General features: G+C 35.5%; 1 protein-coding gene across 1 annotated transcript in view; it reads left to right on the top strand.

Moving 5' to 3' along the window:
* The window catches only part of LOC150081723 (uncharacterized), a 305,523-nt gene that overhangs the window by 250,577 nt on the left and 34,291 nt on the right, over positions 1 to 20,655 (top strand). Inside the window, exons 10-11 of the mRNA XM_090380297.1 lie at positions 9,125 to 9,315; positions 18,890 to 19,496. Coding sequence (XP_090236423.1) covers positions 9,125 to 9,315; positions 18,890 to 19,496 — 798 coding nt within the window. The remainder of the gene's footprint in view (positions 1 to 9,124; positions 9,316 to 18,889; positions 19,497 to 20,655) is intronic.

Here is a 20,655-nt window from a genome sequence, read left to right as displayed (position 1 = left end):
AAATATTTATTTTTGAACCGTGTTTTGGCTTGAAGATCAATAATTTCAAGTTGCAAGCTGGGATGGTAGTTTTCAGTCATAGAAAAAAATGGATTCTCTAACAAGCTTATGTATTTTTCATGGGATTTTATATCAGCTGAAATACAACATTAAAAGTGAACTAAATTGTCTCGCTCAATTTGGGATTTAAGTAATAAACTTATTATAAAATTATTTTTGATACTGTTGCACATGAAAGATTACTATACAAATTGGAGAGGTATGACATTAAGGGTAAGTTGCTACAATGGATAATGGGTTGGTTGAGTGGGAGACGACAGAGAGTGGTAATCAATGGACGCTACTCTTCGTGGACAAATGTTATTAGTGGAGTTCCCCAGGGTTCGGCGTTGGGCCCACTGTTGTTTTGTATATTTATCAATGATATTGATGAAGGGATCCCTTTGCTTGTCCCGTGCATCACATGTGATACACACAACGTATTTTCTATATGCTTGTGAATCGTATGTGATACACACTTACTGGAGTTTTAAATACAATAAATTTTCGACCTAAACGTGTTATAGTTTGTCTTCCAACTCAGTGTGCTTCACATCTGATTCACAAAGCGCAAGAATGTGAATTATCTGAAATAATATGTTGGAGTTACTAAATATATATAAAAAAAATGCACAAATATAAATAAAGTAGCTTTTATTTCTCATTCAATACACTACATAATATTATTTATGGTATTCATTGAAACAAAGTAGACAAAATGGTTTGTCACATTCGACACATTCTGTTGAGACATGCTGTATGAAGTAATTTCATTACTTCATACAGCATGTCTTCATACAGCATGCTGTATGAAGTAATTTCATTACTTCATACAGCATGTCCCACTCACTTTTTCTTATTATTGAATGTTTTGAATTGTCAAACTATTGTCATTCTGAATTGTCAAACTAACAGAGCAAGCTTATCTGCAAAAAGATCTAAACCTCCCAAGCACTTCCTGATTCATTTCACAAATATACATGGTCTCAATTCTAATCTCAATGATGTCCATTTACACTTGCAGTCTGCCAAACCCCATGTACTTTTTCTGGCAGAATCTCAGTTATCAGTTGATTCAACTACTGCTCATCTCAGATGCCCAAATTATTCGCTGTATGATTCCTTTCTCCTCAAAGGTGGTACTTGTGCATATGTCCATTCTGATATTCCCTGTTAGAGGCTTGGATAGCCGCCAATTTGGAATCTCCTCTCTTTGATCTTCTCTGGCTTAAAATCTCTCTACCTCATTGTGTCAAATTCATCTGTTGTCTCTACCGTTCTCCCAACTCCACTAATCACTTGGAGCTCTTTGACTTCCTCTCTTTGCAACTTGACTTTCTCCAGTCCAACTTTCCTAACAGTGAGGTAATTTTCCTTGGTGATTTTAATGTTCACAACTCCAGCTGGCTTCCGTTTTCTAGTCACACTGACCCAGCTGGTCGAGATGCTGAGGCTTTTGCAATTACTAATGACCTTGCACAGATTGTTCATTTACCTACAAGAATACCAGACAATCCTAATCATACAGCCAACATGATTGATCTTTTTGTCACAAACAACCCTTCTAAGTGCACGGTCGAAGTGAGAGGTCCTTTAGGCACTTCAGATCACAACTTGGTGATTGTCACTTCTCCAATGGAGCCTTTATCTCATGGCTATTCCCAACCTCGTGTTGTTTGGCATTACAACAATGCAAAATGGGATGACCTGCGAGACTTCTTTTCTTCTTTTCCTTAGTCTGATTACTGTTTCAAAAGTTCTGATGTCAACGTTTGCTCATATCGTGTCAGTGAAATTATTCTTGCAGGAATGAAATCCTTTATCCCACACTCCACTTTAAAATCTCGTCCTTTATCTAAACCTTGGTTTTCCAATAAATGTGCTAAGGCTGTTCAAGAGAAGAACTTTGCATATCATAATTGTCTTGTTTCTAATTCTTCAGTTTCATTTTCTGTCTACACCAAAGTTCGCAACAATTGTAAAGCAGTTATTAATCAGTCTAAACTAGAGTTTGAACAGGCTAAGAATAGAAAACTTGCTTCTTTACCTAATGGTAGCCGAGCATTCTGGTCTCTTGCCAAAGCTATTGGCCGCAACTTTTGCTCATCTCTGCTCCCACCTCTGTCCAAACCAGATGGTTCTATTGTCACTTCAGCCAAGGATAAAGCTGACCTGCTAGCATCCCATTTTTCTTCCAACTCATGTATTAATGATCTTGGTAAAACACCTCCCACCATTCCCAACACGCTCCATTCAATACCTCCTGTGGTCTTCCGTCAAAAGGATGTCAGAAGGATTTTGATGAATCTTGATGCTAAGAAAGCTCCAGGTCCCGATGGTATTTCTCCACTTGTTCTCAAAACCTGTGCTCCTGAACTTACTGCAATTCTTTACTGCCTTTTTTCACTTTCTTATTCCAAAGGTGTTTTTCCTTCTGCTTGGAAATTTGCTCAAATCCAGCCAGTTCCTAAAAAGGATGACAAATCTCTCCCATCCAATTATTGTCCCATTGCAATTACTTCTACTCTTTCTAAAGTAATGGAGAAATCAATTAACCGCCAACTCTTAAACTACCTAGAAACATTCCATCTGATCAACGATCGCCAGTATGGATTCTGTCAGTGTTGATCCACTGGTGATATTCTGGCTAATGTTACCCATTTATGGACTAATTCAATGGAAAGGTTCGGTGAAACACAAGTAGTTGCTCTTGACATCTCATAGGCTTTCGATCACATTTGGCATAAAGGTCTTCTAAACAAGCTTCCATCTTATGGTTTGCCAACTGTTTTTTGAAATTGGTTATCCAGTTTTCTCTCTGATCGCTCACTGAGGGTGATGGTAGATGATGGCTCTCTGTCTTCTAACTTCTCCACTAATGCCGGTGTCCCCCAAGGTTCAGTTCTTTCCCCCACTGTGTTCCTCTTGTATATTAATGACCTTCCATTGACTGGAAATCCCATCCATAGTTTTGCCGATGATAGCACATTGCATTCCACTTTCCATTTTGAGAAACCTTGTCCTGCTCGATCAGCTTCAACTTCTTGAAAATCTGCTACCAATTCCTTAAATGCTGATCTTCAGGTAATTTTCAAGTGGGGCAAAGACAACTGAGTCTTGTCTTATATCTCTCAAAAAGGATTCTTCTACTCCTATGCTTATCTTTAGTGAAACTCTGATTTCTAGGCAAAATGATATATCTCTTTTGGGTCACTCTGACTTCTAATCTCTCTTGGAACATGCACATTACAAATATTGCTTCCTCTGCATCTAAAAAACTTGGTTTTCTCTTTCGCTCTCGGCATTACTTTTCTTCCAAAGAGCTGCTCACTCTGTATAAATCACAAATCTGCCCTGCCATGGAATATTGTTCCCACATCTGGGGTGGTGCCCCCAAAACCTCTGTCAGGCTTCTTGATTCCATTCAGAAGAGGGCAGTTAGGTTAATTAATGATTCATCTCTAATAGAGTCTCTCCACTCGCTGTCTCACAGACGTACTGTTTCTACTGCATGCCTCTTTTACAGATACATGGGCACTGTTCTTCTGAATTGGCTTCTATAATTCCCACTCTCTCTTTCATAAGAGTCCGAACACGTACCGCCACTAGCCAACATCCATTTACTATCCAACTTTTCATCTTCCTCGTTTATTCATTCAAATGCTGATTTCTGGAACAACCTTCCTTCTTATGTATTTCCTGAAAATTACAGTCTACGGAAGTTCAAGTCAAATGTCAACAAATATCTTCTTTCGTCTTCCCAACCTCCAACCCAAGCACGGTACTAAGTACTATAGGTTCTAATACCCCATGTTTGGGGTTTACATAAAAAAAAAAAAAAAAAAAAAAAAATGGAGGTTCAGCTTCAATATGCATTATTTTCTTGGTTATTTTTCTCATAAGCCTAATATTTTTACCAGTCGTATTTTTTACTCGCCATTTGTGGCTCCTACCAGGTTTTTATTATTTAATCCTAAATTTTCAATGGAGTGGAAAAATGTTTCAAAAAGATTTTCACCTTTAGTTAGCATTAGTAGAGGCACATGATGCAAGAAAGCAAGCTTATACAGCATCAGCCACTAAAAAAGAAAAGAAAAACCCTTTCCCATTACTGATCTATTCATTCAAAATGTTTGTTTAGTTCCACCTTGAATTTATGTAAGAAAACAGATGGAAGTTTGTTCCAGCCAACCAACTAAATACCCTGATGGCTAAAGGCAAACTTCTGCACATCTATTTTACATCTGTCTTTCCTCAGTTTGAATCTATGTCCCCTCAGGTTTGTAATCTGAGTAAGAGGAAGAATCCCATCAGCATTGAGCCAGCTTAATCTAGTGAAGGCCTTATACACCTTGCAGGTGCATAGAATCTAGACACTGCAATTTGCAGACCTTAAGCCTTTCTTTGTAAGAGCACCCCTTTGTTCCCTTCACCAGTCTTGTTGACCTTCTCTGTACTTGTTCTAGCTACTCTACATACTTTCTGAAATGAAGCCTCTAGACCTGTACACAGTACTCAAGGTGTGGTATTGACCATTGCCTTGTACAACGGAATGATCATCTCCCTGTCCCTGCTAGAAAAATTCCTATATATCATTGAGAAGATTCCATTTCCATGACCTGGCAGCCCGTCTGCACTGCTCAGTGAACTTCATATCTGACTGCATAATTACCCCCCAGGTCTCTTTCATTGTCCACTACCCTGAGTGTAATACCACCCAGTTGGCACATTTCTTTGGGGTTACTGCTACCCATATGTAGTACATTGCATTTGTCAATGTTAAACTTCAATTGCTACTTCTCAGCTCAACTTTTCCAGATCCTGTTGCAGCAACACACTCATTAGTGTCATTAACAACGCTGTCGTGATACCCTCTGACGAAGTGTTCAAGATGGATCTTGTCATAACCATTGTTAATTTACTAAAATCGCAGAAAGTAAAAATTATATTTATAATATTATAAAAATTAAATTTAGCATTAGTTACTAGTAGAGGCATAAGATGCAAGAAAGTAGAGGCATATGATGCAAGCTTATACAGCATCAGCGGGGAAAAAAAAAACACCTTCCCATTTCACCCTTCCATTTGATCCAGAGGTTTGTCAATTTCTGTCTTGAATTTATTTAAGCTGTCAACTTCTACAACGACAGATGGAAGTTTCTTCCAGTAATCAACCACCCACTGGCTAAAGGCAAATTTTTGCCCATCTGTTCTACAACCGTCTTTCTTCAATTTTAATTTATGTAACCTCAGGTGATTAATTTGCGCAAGAGGAAGAATCCCATCAGCATTGAGCATGCTCAAACCATTCAAGGCCTTATACACTTCAATCAGATCACCTCACGGGTGCCTATTCTCCAGACACTGTAATTTGCAAAACTTAAACCTTTCTTCATAAGAGCAACCCTTTGATCCATTCTCTAATCTTGCTGTCCTTCTCTGTACTCCTAACAATTCTATGTCCATTCTATAATGTGGCCTCCAGACCTGTATACAGTACTCAAGGTGTGGCCTGATCATTGCCTTATAAAAGGGGATAATCACATCCTTTTCCCTACAAGATACCATAAGCTACTCTTGCAGACTGTCTGCACTGCTCAGAAAACTTCACATCTGACTGAACAATTACCCCCAAATCCTTTTCGTTCTCTGCCACTGTCAGTGTAGTACCACACAGTTGATATGTTACTCTGGGGTTACTGCCACCCATATGAAGTACTTTACATTTGTCAATTTTAACTTCAGTTGCCACCTCTCAGCCCATCTGCTCAACTTTTCTAGATCCTGTTGCAGTAGCATACTGTCATTAGTGTCAATAACAACCCTGCCAACCTTCATGTAGTCTGCAAACTTAGACATTAAGCCTGATATTCCATCATCAGTATCAATAATAAATTCAGAAAACAACAATGGACCCAACACTTAACCCTGGGGGACTCCACGAAGACCAACATTCATTGATTAACACTCTGTCTTCTCCCGCTCAACTTTCCCTTTATCCACAGCAGCAATTTGTCTCTAATGCCATCCTGCTCCAATTTGTGCAGCAGTCTTCCATGTGCAACAGAATTAAAAGCCATCCCAAGGTCCAAGTATATGATATCAAAATTATTCTTTGCATCCCGTTCCTTTGTGACCACATCATAGTATCCAATCAAATTGGTCAGACAACACTTCCCCTTAACAAACCCATGCTGTGTCTGAACTATAACTGAACAGAAGTTAAACTAACAGGTCTGTAATTACTTGTGTCATCCTTTGATCCTCCTTTATGAATTGGCGTCACATTTGCATATCTCCCGTCCATGGGTACTTCCCCCGAGTCCAAGGAAGCTGTCATAATAATATCTAAGGATTTACTTTCCTCCTTTGCTGTCTCCTTTATTATAATTAGATAGTTCCCATCCACTCCAGGTACCTTTCTTATGTTTTTCTTCAACAATTTCTTCTCCACTTTGCTCTGAGTTATTACAAAATCATTTAGCTCACTGCCAGAGTTTAACACACTTCTGACAAATCCCCTCCCCCTTGAATAACTCCTCATGTGTATATGTAAATGCAAAATACTCATTCAGTTTGTTAGTTACCTGAGCAGGATCATCAACCGTTGAACCATCGATATCAGTTGTACCAATCTGATTCATCCGTTTTCTTCTAGAATTTACATAAGTAAAGAACTCTTTGCTGTTTTTCTTTGCATCCTTTGCCAAAGATTTCTCATAATCTGCTTTTGCCTGCTTAACCTCCTTTGTGACTTGATTACAGACCAGCTTATATCTACTGTAGGCTTCTCTGTTAATTTATATGTATCCCATGCATTTTTCTTCTCTGCTACATGTCTCATTAGTTCATCTGACATCCATTTAGGCCTAAGCCTTGAACAATTTCTTAATTGATATGAAAAGGCTAGTAGCTTCTAAGATTAATTCTTTGAATGCTTCCCATTTAGAATTTGCCGTTGGTAACATCATCAGTTGATCCCACTGTATATCATTTAGAAACTGTCTGAAACCACTGTAGTCACCTTTACGAAAGCAAAAACTCTTCCCTTTACCCCCTGATGGTAGTTACCTCTTTGAGTAAGTCCCACATCAGCACCTGTGATTACTGCCACCTAGTGGTTCCTTTATCTGTAAATTCTTAATGCATGAATAATCACTGCTGATCAAGAGTATTACTCCCTCTAGTTGCCTCTCAAACATACTGCTGTAGAAAACAATCATCTAATAAATCCACAAAAGCCTTGCTAGTGTGTGAGTGACTAACCCACCACAAGTTTCAGTCAGTATCTGGGAAATTAAAATTCTCTATTATAAGACAATCCGATTTACTGGTCCACTCAATTTCTCTGTTAAGTTGTTCATTATGTCCATCAGAGTCATTTGGCCTATAACACACTCTTACTCTCAATTTTGCATTCCCTGTGCTTCTGTCACACCAAACCGACTCAACACTGCACTGTCCACCCATGTCAACTGGCTGCACTTCCTTAGATTTTGTGTTTTCTTAACTAATAGCATAACTCCTCCTCCCTTCCTGTACACATTTTACTCCCCAAATTTCAATTCTGCATTCTTTATATCTGTTCACCACATCTCTGATATTCCAACAATATCTGCCTTTGATGTTCTGAGCAACACCTCAAATTCATCAAATTTATTTACCAAACTGCTAGCATTGATGTACATTCACCGATTTATAAACTATTAGAGGAAAAAATAAACTTAACAATATATTAAATAATTTATTTAAATGTAATTATCTGACCTCTCAATCCTAATCTAGTCCTCTAATAACTGTTCTTCCTGCACTTTATAATTTGAATTCTGATGTGAAAAGTATCTTCTGTCTTGCCAGCTTTCAATCCATGCATGATATTAAGTACTGTAGATTCTAACACCTTTCACACTTAAGATTTTCTTTAAAAAAAATAAAATAGGCATTGTTTTTTAATTTCCTTTTATTAAATAACACTTATTACATATTACAGAAAACAAGGAAAGCTGCATACAGTGTAATGTATGTTTGTTTTTTATGTCACTCTTAAATTAATGAAACTTATAAAAATGCAAAAATAAAATAATTACTTGCTACATTGTGGTGCAACTATATAAAAAAATTCACCATTGTGATTTCATCATTCCAGTTGTATTGTAAGAATTGAATACTATAGTTTGCATTTTTGCAACTACATCATCTATATCAACATGTACCAGCAATACTAATCAAGGAATGAGTAATGAGTTTTTTTAAATAAAATAGGATTAAATTTTTGCTTGTTTCCTTTGTCTGTACATACCTTTCTGTTGTTAAAATATGGTTTATATAGTACCTGAACAAAGTTTTAGTATTGTTATCCATTGATTTTTTTTTTTTTTTTTTTTTTTTACCCTTAGATTGATGGGATACTAAGATAACTGGGACACCCTAATCCCTCTGCCTCCCAGATGAAAAAGCTTTTATTGTATCTAGTTTCAATGTGAAGCACTTTCTTTTATGAAGATTATAGGCTATTCCTATTTTTTGCTTTATTTATTCTTAAATTTTTGAGTTTTGCTGAATTACATGAGCATTGGACTGTGAATGGTTTCAGACCAATGCTCATGTAAACTACTACTTAGCTTGCAAACTTGCTTTATTTTCATTTATTAAATTTTTTCACATTCTGAATGATGTATTTATGGTTCGATGCACATTGCAACTTTTCCTACTTTTACGCAGCTTCTTTTGTTTATATGTAAAATTTTTCTGTTTTCAAAATTGTATGGTGCAAAGTGTGATAATTATTATGGCACTGATAATCTTTGACAGGGTTTTAAATATCCAAGATATTTAATTTATTATAGATGATCACTAATACTAGAGTAACAGTTTTTGATTGCCCAGGTTATTTACTAAATGTCACTGTAACAATTCTGTTTTATCCATTCATTGTTTAATTAAGTTATGTAAAACTTATATGAAACATATATCAACCAGGATTCATCTTGGGAGCACTTTTGATTTTTTAAATTAAATTTTATTATTTTATTTTTTGTAATTTTTATAGTAATAGCAAATTGTATATTGGTTTTCATTCTTTAAGGTCTACTGTATCTGCTGTGAAAGAGGGTACCTCAGTTGCTCCTCGACAAAGACCCAAAGCATTTCTTGTTCAGGGGAGTAGTGGAGTTAATGGAGATAGTATATCTTTAAAATCTAATGCAAATTCTCCATCTGGTTGTACTTCTAATTCCATAGTGAAATCAATTGAGGCTGAAGAGATATCTAGTCGGGGTAAGATTTTTTCCCTTTCGTATTTTCATAATGTTCCCTTATGTTTTTGTTTTTTATCTTGGTCTCTTGTTATCTAATCTAATTAAGTGAACCTTTTCTGAGGTTCATTTGTAGATAGTGAAAGAAAAACTCTACTTGTTAGAGTCTGAAATTAAGTTTGATGCCTGTTTGCTATTGATACAAAGATGGGCAAGGCAAGTTAATGATTAATCAGGTCTGCTGCTGCTTCTTTGGAAAGGTTAAATAAACTAGGTGATGAGCTGAAAAATGGCAATTGAGATTTAACGTTGATAAATGCGAGGTCATACATGTGGGTTGCACTAAACTCAAAGTACAGTAAACCCCTGCTATTTGCAGGGGTTACATTCCTGAGAAATGCCTCGAATTATGGCTCCCATAGTAATAAAAGAGTTCCGTTTCAAAGTATGAAATATATAAGAAAAACTAGTCTAAAATTTTGTCTATGTACCTAGATAATATTACTGTGTAGTTGGATGCCCAGCTCATATCTTGCACAATTGTGTACATGCTATTGATGGTCTACTAATCGATATCGAGTCTTTGATCATGAAAATTTATAACTACTTTTCCATTTATACAATCCAAACTGAGGCTCTAAAAGACTTTCTGCAATTTTGTTGAAGTAGAATATCGAAAATTGCTTTCTCATGAATCCATGAGAATATTCCACAAGTGTCATTATTTCCTTGCATACATAGTGTTGCAAATGTACTCAGCACTTCAAAGCTATTTTCCGTCTCAGGAACATCCACCAGTGTTCCACTAAATGAAAGTTATTTATGGTTTGTTCACTCGCTCATAAATGTTTTTCATTGCAATATTGACAAGATTGAAAATGAAAAAAATAATTTAATAGAAATCATGGACATTTTAGAAAGTGTGGAAAATATTTGACTTGCATGAAAGTCTCAAGAATTTCTTCTGCTCAAAGTAAAAGAAATTTTAAGAATTAATTGTAATGAACCAAGATCTGGCAATATAAAGGGTGAGTTTGTCAACGTATATATATCAGATCTTTGGAATATCTCAAAAATTTGACATCTTCTCTAGAAGAATTTAAAAATTTTAAATGGATGAAATTATAGGACAAGCCAAATTGGGATGAAATTGAAAAAAAACTCTTGTATATTTAAAATCAAAAACTATAGAAATAATGATGCTTTACTATTCGACCAATTTTCCAACTTACATAAATTTTCTGATAATGTTTCGAACACCAATGTCGAATTTTCTAGGAAAAAAATCATCGGATAAATGGTTAGATTACTTCAAAAACGTGAATAAAACTGCGAGTTCGGAGTTTTTAAAAATATGTTCTTTCATTTTTGCAATACCAAGCCACAATGCTAATGTTGAAAGAGTCTTTAGAATGATGCACGCTCAATGGACTGATGAAAGAAATAGATTGGCTGTCGACTCTGTGAAAAATTTGTTAATGGTTCAGTATAATTTCAAAGAATTTGATTGCTTACAATTTTACAATTATTGTGTGGGGAACCAAAAAATGTTAGCCGAAGTTCGAAGTAAGGCAAAATATTCATTCAATTAAAACTTTATATTTATATTATAGATTTTGTTAAAGCTCTAATTATTGATCTATTTAATAGTTGTTTGGGAATATATCATAAGTTTTGTTATTACAAAACTTATGATATATTCCCAAATTTCTCAGAAATTTGGTGAATTTTGCAAGTGATGCAATTTTTTTTTAGCACCACTTTATGTGACGGCAAGTTTTTTTTGCATTCAGCTCTTTTGTGACTACCTCATAGCAGCTAATCAGATTGATCATACCTTTATTAATCCGTCATGTGCTTGCTGTATAACTGCATTCCTCAAGATGATTCTGCATTACTTCTTTAACCATGACTCTGTTACCAGCAAAGTGTGAAATCTAGGCATTGTACAGAATGCCTGGCAAAGTATGAAAGAAATTTCATAAGAAATATACACTCAATAGTATAAAATTACTATTCATTAGCCTATGATACTCTTGTATAAGTGAATCACACTTCCCAACTTTTATATAACTAGATGGATAAAAAATTCATCAAATATTCATTTTAACAGCAGGATGGGATGAGGTAGGTACTATTCCTTCTATATGATCTTGTATTAAAGCATATGGGGTAAATTCTACTCCCCCATGTCTTGCTGTTACAATGAATGCACACAAAGTCCACTCGTACACACACACACACGGTAAAATCCTATTATAACAAATGCTGCTTTAATGAATTTTCACTATAACTAAAATATTTATAGGTCTTGGCCGACTTCGCTTATTATTTTTTTATTTTGTAGAGTAAGTTTAGTGAAGACACTTTACCATGTAAAGTATTTATTTAGTTTATTGGAATGAGAGGACAAGTATTACAATAGTCTCAAACAGTCCAAACAACTAAATAAATTGACTGCATTTCAAATTTCTGTGTTGAAATCCGACTTTGGGCCTGGAATTTTAGTTTAGAACAAGTTTCTAACTTGACTATGAATGAATAAACTGTGCCACAAGAGATGTCAAGCTGTGCTACCGTAGAGACCTCGTTGTACTGCACAAACCTATAACTATCTACATGGGTCTTTCATGGTCAAGTTACAAACTTCGGAAGTCCTTTTGAAGTTTAATTTTTAGAGTAAACTTCTAAAAAATACTTATAATTTGAAGAAAACATTTGAAAAACTGAGTAGGGACAGTAACAAAATAGGCCCCACTTTGCCTATTTGGAACTAAAAATTATCAAAATTAGTAATTGAATTTTATGCTAAGTGAAAAGCCAAATCCATGTGTGTTTTCAATGACTCATATTAATGGACAGAAAAAACTAACCGTTAAAGACAAAAAAATAGTGTACTTTAATCTACTGTATTATTTCTGAATATGGCATTTCTTATAAATAAAACATGGTTCCAACAATATTTACTGAACACAATATTTTTACTTTTATAATGCACATATTTTGCCATTTTATTTAATTATTTATCATTGATTGTAAATTTAGTATTTAAGTAAAATAAAGCAAAAATTACTACTTTTGCACTTTACTACGAAACAGTGCAGCAAAGGTCAGCAGAATTTATTTGATCAAATAATGGTTCTTTCAAAAAAATTTTTCAGTGATATATATTATAGTGAAATTTTAAAACAAAAAAATTATTTGTGCCTCCCCTCATCTCTGTGTGCACACACACACACACACACACACACACACACACACACACACACACACACACACACACACACACACACACTTTTTATTTTTTGCTGGTACAGCACAGAATTCAGGCTTAACATTTATAAGTACTCGCTCTACTCTTTAATCTACATTTGTGTATAGGAGAGAGATTTAAACATTTTGTCTCTAAGGAAATCCCAAAATCCAAGGACGCCGTTACAATGGCTAATGGTTTGCTTACCTATTTTGCTCTTCTGTTAATATAACTGGATGGATTCCATCAGTCCCAAGTGTCTGATTTACTTTAAACTCCAACAGTTCTTTTCCAGCTTCCTTTTAGTTATCATAAAATCGTTTAACATCAGGTTAGAATGAGGTATACTCCTCTCCTTTCCTAAAAACTCCTATATGAGTGTAGATGCAAAATATTTATTCAGTTTGTTCAGAATCTTCTCCAGAATCATCAGTAGGTATACCGTTCATACCCAGTGAACTAATATTTCATCCCTTTCTAGAGTTAACATTATCAAAGAATTCTTTGCATGCTTAGCTGAAGACTTTGTCATCTACCTTAGAACACCTAATTCCCTTACTAACTTGATTGCAGACTAGTTTGTTTTCTGTAGGCATTTATGTATCCTGATAATTTATAATAATTTCACGCATTTTTAATTTTTTTGCCAGGCGGCTCCCAAGCTGGCGGACTATGACAGGCTCAAAGATGGGATGTATGCAGGTGCTTACATCTCATCTTCAAATCTCGGATTTTGAAATTGTGTGAGAAGCCTATGATTTAAGGATCGTTGGGTGTGATATCATGTCTTTAGTGCCAACAGTGTGCAGCTAGTGCTTAATGAGCAACATCGACTCTAGTGATGGTGATGTGGTGGTCCCTCAGCCAGTCCTCCAAATGACGGATGGCCTTGCCGATGTAGCTTGCATCATGGTTCTAGCAGGGTGTGCAGTAAATGATCTTCATTTACTGCACACCCTGCTTCAGGGTGGAATCTGTTTTAAGAGGGGGGGTACGTGGGTTGCAGTTTCCTACTGGGTGTTTCAATGGTGCAGATGTTGTAGCTACGAAGGATTCCAGCTACTCCATGCAGTAGAGCAAAATGGGTAATGGATAGGAAAAATGGGATGCAGGCAATGCCTGTGAAACTGGAGGTGTCAGGTTGACAGTCATTGGAGTGAAGAGTATCTAGTGTTGTGAAGGCATGATGTGCATAGTTCCCAGTAATTGAGGGTCTGTTCAGGGTAGCTGCAGTTGTTGAGGTTGGACTTGGCCCTATGTATTTCTTTGCATGTGCCAGTTCTGTTGGAGCAATGTGTCCAAGTGCTGTTCATTAGTGAATGGGTAATGCTGTGATGAGTGATGCTCTCTCTCTGAGAAAGAGAGAGAGTCTTTGCAGCAGTGTAAATAGTTTATGAATTATGTAATTAAATGGACAAAGGGCATCTACTTTTAGTGACCATATTATTAAGAAGATAGAGGAAGAGACTACTGATTTTCTAGTTTATAGTTACAGGAATCTTATGTAGTTCAATGGTATTTTAACTACATAATGGTATTTAAAATGTTCTCCAGGATAAGAACAGTTTCAACAATATTCATAGACAATCTAACACTGATGTAATTTTGCTGACATCTTATTGCATGACAATCAGGAATAGAAAATTAATGTAGACTGGACCACCAATGTATTTTATCAGAAATAAGGGATACCCTCAAATAACAACCAGAGATATGATGTTGAAAGACACCCCATTATAGCTGTTAACTGTAGATTTAATAGATATACTGCTCATTCTGAAACGTACTGCTGAGCTACCAAGAGAGAGAAAGAAGAGAGAAATCAGTTCGACAGAGTGTAGGCTGTGTTTGTTAATGTATCAAAAAAAAGTTACATAAAAGAAAGAGATTTAAAGGGACGAACTAGGGCCCCATGAAACACCGTCGGCCCTTAGTTACCATACCAGGTAGTAGGGATTAAGTTCTCCGTCTGGGTGAACCCCTGCTTTGCCTCCTCAGCTAACCAGGGAGGGCCCTATAAAAAAAATAATCATAATTTTATTGGAAAATAGAGGAAGTTGAAGGCAAAGGTGATGATTGGAAACATCCACAAAGAAAACAGAAATTAGCACAAGGTGATAAGTGGATGAAATATGGCTTCATCATTTCAACCCAGCGAGTAGGCAACAAAGCTCTGTTCGGAAGTATATGTCATCATCAAAACCGAAAAAAGCAAAAGAGTTGTGGGTTCTGTAGGAAAGGTTATGGTCATCTCTTTTTTTTTTTTTTTTTTTACATTCAAAGAATGGTTTACCAGCATGTTGTGCTACATCACACAACTGTTACAGGACCTCACTAAAGAACTGTACTGTACACTTTACAAGGTCACAACTGTGCACAGGTGGGTGGATGTTGCATCACGACAATGTGAGACCTAACATTGCTCATATTGGCATCAAGTTACTTAGCCAGCATTAGTGTCAAATGTGTTCCTCATCTACCCTAGCTCTAAACTTGAACCGAGATTTTTTAAAATTTATTTCCAAGGTTAAAGAAAGAGCTGCGAGGAAAATATTGGAGGTAAGCAAACTCTTAGTCATAATTAGAGATGTGTGAATGTATCGCAAATTCACAAAGGGGAACAAAGGGTGACAAGTAATTAAAAAACTTAAAAATTGGTTAAAAAAGTAACACAAGACCATCTAGACTCAGGGTAGTGTAAAATGAAAAAGACCTAAGTGAAGTTCTCTGAGCAGGGTATCTCATGGGATTTGTTCAATGATATACAAGAATTTTGCTAGCAGGGATGAGGAGATGATTATCCCACTGTATAAGCAATGGTTAGGCTGCATCTTGAGTACTGCATACAGGTCTGGAGGCTTCATTTTAGGAAAGATGTGGATTTGCTGTAATGGGTGCAGAGAAGGAGGGCTAGAGCACCAAACCTGGTTCCTGAGACCATTCAAAAGAGATTAGAGTTAAGTGTTGGCCACCTAGGGCCCTTTATTGCACCTGACTTGGATAAGAATAGCACCATAACACTAGGGCATAATATCATGCACAAAGGATAGCAAAAATGGGAGTTGGAAGAAATTTGTAAATAAAAGTAGAAATGAAAGTCCATGTGTCAGACAGAAGTACAGTGAAATAACTAGAAGCAAATTCTAGAAGTGATAAACTCTAAAGACCAGTTGAGATAATGCCTTCTTTTCCAGGCTAAAGCTATCATACACTCTAATATAAATATAGAGAAATGGCAAAATAAGCTTCTAGAAAAAGAATTACAGATGAGAAAATATGCCAAGCAATAAAGTTGCATGAAATAGGCGAAAAAAATTGGAAAGAGTGAAGACTAAACTATTCATCGTTTGATCACATGCTATCCTGAGAAACACAAGAACTGTATTGGAATAGGAAAGGCTGTGTTATCTGATATGGTGAAATCAAACAGAATAATGCAGAAAATAAATGCAAATAAATAAATGAAAATAAATAAATGCCAGTGCATGATATTGAGCAATATTTTACAGAATATTATTTAAATGTACAAGCAACCCTTGTATAACACGGTTTCACTCTAACACAACACTAATAAATTGCCGCAATCCTCACACAACACGGTACTTACATAACATGGTTAGAGAATTGCAGAAAACCTCACATAATGCTGTGTTTTTGAGCTTTTTTTTGTAAACAGTATGTATACATTGTGTTTACAACCCCTCATGGATAGAAAATTGGTTGCAGTCGCGATTTTTCGGTACCATGCAGAAGAAATCTGGGTTTAAAATCCTTGATTTGTTTGGGAAAACCATGCAATTAAGTTGGATGTAATTTTTCAACATTTCCATTATTTTTTGTGAATTCCTGCTGTTGACTAGCTAGTCGTTATGAAAAAAAATTATTGGGAAATCTCCTTATTTTATTTTATTGAGAAATCCCCATATTAGGTTCTGTGCTATTGAACTTGTTTGTTTGAGATAACAAAAAAATTTAACTTTGGAGCATGCAGTTCGTGACTTTAAAGGTTTTTAGAAGGTTATTTTGGTTTTTATTTGATCGTTTATAAATTTTTTCGTGTATGTATTACTAAACACACAAGAGCTCTTAAGAACCGTATTGGAATAATTTCTTTGATTTGAATTAAATTCCAACCCTAAATTATGCCTAAGAAAAGTAAAAAAAGCACCGCCCAAAAGAAACTTTATTTCTCTAGAATCAAAGATACAAATTTTGGATTGTCTTAAAAAGGGAAAAGGTGCCATATGTTGCAAAAAGTTTAAATTTAAATGAAGCAACAATCCGGACTATAAAGAAAAATGAGCAGAAAATTAGAACTGCTGTTGTTGCAGGATCTTTAATTTCTGCAAATATGACAACTCGTTCCTGAGGGCCAATAATTCAGAAAACAGAAAAGGCAGAATTTGAATTGAAAAATGGATCCAATTAGAGGGCAATGTAATTAAACAAAAGGCACTAAAAATTTATAACCTTTTAAAATAAAATGCAAAATCTTCTGTTAACCAGGAGTTAGTTGCCAGTAAAGGTTCCAACCTTTGAGAGATTTAAAAACCACTTCTCATTACATAACATAAGAATTCAAGGGGAAAGTGCATCGGCTGATAATGAAGCTGCCAAAAGTATGCAGAGGAATTTCAAATAATTATGGCAGTGCACGGATACACACCACATCAAGTTTTCAATCCTGATGAGACAGGCCTTTGTGGGAAAAAAAAAACCCAACAGATCATTTATTTCGAAAAAAGAGAAAACTGCACCAGGTTTTAAGGCATCAAAACATTGTGTAACTTTATTTATGTGCAGTAATGCATCTGGAGATTACACAATAAAACCTATGCTAGTTTATAGAACCTCTAATCCATGTGCAATGAAAGGTGTAAATAAAAACATGTTATTGGTATATTAGAAAGCAAATAAAAAAGCTTGGGTAACTGCCGATTTATTTAAAGAATGACTTCTAAATTGTTTTGTGGCGGCTGTAAAAAACTATTTAAAGCAGAAAAATCTAGATTTCAAAGTTTTATTACTATTGGATAACGCGGTAGGTCATCCAAAAGATTTAAGCCATCCAAACGTTGAAGTAATGCTCCTACCACTTAGTACAACTTTTTTAATTCAGCCTTTAGATCAAGTCATTATATCTACCTTTAAAACTCATTACATCAGAAAATCGTTACAATGGATTGTGGAAAAATTGTTTCTGAATCTATTGAAATGATGGAGGCATGGAAACATTTTCAATTGTGGACTGTATCAGAATCATAACTTTATCGCTCAAAGAAGTAAAACCGTCAACACTAAGTGCATGGTGGAAAAATGTTTGGCCAGAGTCAGTTCATTCAGGAAATATAGTTGAACCAGCAGAAAACTGAATCTGTGCGATAGGTAGAAAGAGAGGCTGGCAAAGCTCATTTGGTGGAAATGGCATTGGAGGTAAATCAAATAAATTCAGAGGATTATAGCACAGATGAAAATTCTGAAGTTTACACTAACAAACATACAGGAGACAAACTTAGCCAAACAATTAAAATCTTATTTTTTAATGCATATCCTTTGACTGAAAGGAGCGTTAAGTTCAAAACGTAGCTTCAAAATTGCTTGGCTCCATACCATACAATTTACAAAGATCTATCAAGCAAAAGCAAACAAATCCAGATTACTGATTTTTTAAAGAGAGCAGAAGGTGCACGGAATCTAGATGCTGCAGAAGGAAGGTTAGAAGGTGGAGATATTCTGCAACAGAGAAAGTGTTGTTGTTTGAATGTGCTTAGCAGCAATGAAGAGGAAGAAAATTAAATGAACGTACATTATCTGACATATAATCCCAGGGGCTCACATCTGGTGAGTATGGGCATGGCACACCCAGGGTCCTGAGCTGGATATCATCATTCTTCTCTTCCTTGGTGATTCTTTTCTACACCAGCATAAGCTGGTGCAGCTTATGCTGCACCAGCCTATGTTTTTTTGGCTGGTGCAGCATAAGCCTCAGGCTTCCTATAATAACAATAATAATATGTATCACAGTTTGTATAAGACATTTGTTCAGTTATTACTATTTTAATAAAAATGAAGTTTCCAATAGGTGTATTTTTGTTAGTTTTTGGAACATAACCCCCATTTTTGTACTAGTTCTTAGTCCCGTATAACACTGTTTTGCACAACATGAGATTTTATAGGAACCTAACTACCATGTTATACGAGGCTACCTGTAATAACTTTCTAAATATTTTCCTTAATTTTTTTCCTGTGCTAATTTAGTTGCTAATTTAGAACTTGATTAGGTGGGTTCTTGAAATAAATTTTAACTCTCTTCTTCATTGTCATAAATGTATTTTCTTTTCAGAGTCACTGTGCTCTCCAGCAGTTGTGGAGAAATCTTTCCCACCTGTCACAGAGTGTGCCACTTCTTCTCTGTTAATATCTTTTGATGAACCTGCCACTATCCGTATGCAAGAACCTGTGGACTATGCCCGAAATCCTTTATATACACAAAATGTGCAACCATTTGTTCATCACCGGAGATCATCTGGTTTGCCAATGTCAGTCAGCTATCATCAGCTACCTCCACCATTGAGTTACAGTGGGCCATCAAAGTATTTGTGTCCCCAGCAATCCCATCCATTGAAAGCTAAACAGAAGACAGTTTCTTTGGATGCTCTTTTTTTTCCATCAGTATACCCAGATCCATTCTCTGATGATAATAAAAAGATGCAAATTGGGAATGTAGAAAAAATTGAACCACCACCACCACCACCACCACCACCACCCAAATTTTTAACTTCATCCTTGTTAAGATCAGATCAACATCTTACTAATTCTGCTTCCTCTAATACAACTAAATGTTTGCCTCACCAGCAACTTTTAATATCTTTAACACCACCTTCCTCACCAACACAGGTGCCCCATGGTGCCCACCGTAGAAATGTTAGTGATACCTCAGCTTTTAACAAGTAAGTATTTCTCTATTTTATTTATTATGTATAACGTACATCAACATTTAAAAAAAAAAAAAAAAAAGCAAAAAGCAATATAAAAGCATCATATGTTATATGTAAATTTACATTGCTATTATTTAATTTGTATCATGTAAGAAATTGCTACTGTATTGCTGTTTTGCGTTGCATCACATAATGCACGTTCATATATTTTGAGAAGCCTCAGTTCATTTCCCATTGGCAATGGCAACAAAGGGATTTTTGTAAGGTGACTGAATTATTTATACATTGTAATATATGTGGTGTTTTTTTTTTTTTTTTTTTTTTTTCCATCATACAAAACAAGCTGACAAAAAAATGCAAGGTTTACAGACAGTATATTTATGCTTTAAATCTTTTTTTCCTTTTGTGTTGATGTAGAACAACTCATCTAAACCTCTGCTTGAGATTGCCTAACTCAGTGCTGCTTAAAAATGTTTTTACCGTATGTGACAGATTCAAGCTCAGACCATCTCCAAGTGGCAGATGGGTAATAACCTGATTATGATGTCAACAAAAATAAGTATAGATATCAATTTCAGAAATCAGTGAGATGACAGTTTCAGAATGTAATCAATAAAGCATTTAGACTTGCATATTGAATGTATTTTTATTAACAGATTTTGTCTCTGTTAATAAAATAGTTAACAGGTATTAAACCTGTTCAGTATTTAACATGTGAATACTAAATCTGAAATTAAAATAGGTTCAGATATAACTTATTTAAATTCTAAATTTCATACAACGTATGACCAAAAGTATTTGGGTGCACACAATTGCAAAAAAAAGGTCTTTTAATTTAATTCATAAACCTAATACATTTGATACAATTGACGTTGGTGGACAATGCAGTGTTGAGTCTGTTTGGTGTGACATAAACACTGGGAAAGGAAATATTGAGAGTAGGCCTAATGAATTTGGTGATTATAATGAGCAATTGTGCAGAGAAATAGTGGGCCAGTAAATCAGAATGTCTTATAATGGGGGATTTTAACTTTCCAGATATTGACTGGAACTTGTGTGTTGGTCACTCGCACACTAGCAAGACTTGTGTGGATTTATTGGATGACTGTTTTCTACAGCAACATGTTCGAGAGGCAACCAGAGGGAGTAATACTCTTAATCTGATTATCAG

This window comes from Mastigoproctus giganteus, chromosome 8 (genome assembly GCF_048544385.1).
Source record: "Mastigoproctus giganteus isolate SK-2022 chromosome 8, ASM4854438v1, whole genome shotgun sequence".
NCBI lineage: Eukaryota > Metazoa > Arthropoda > Arachnida > Uropygi > Thelyphonidae > Mastigoproctus > Mastigoproctus giganteus.
This window is presented reverse-complemented; position numbering and strand designations above follow the sequence as displayed.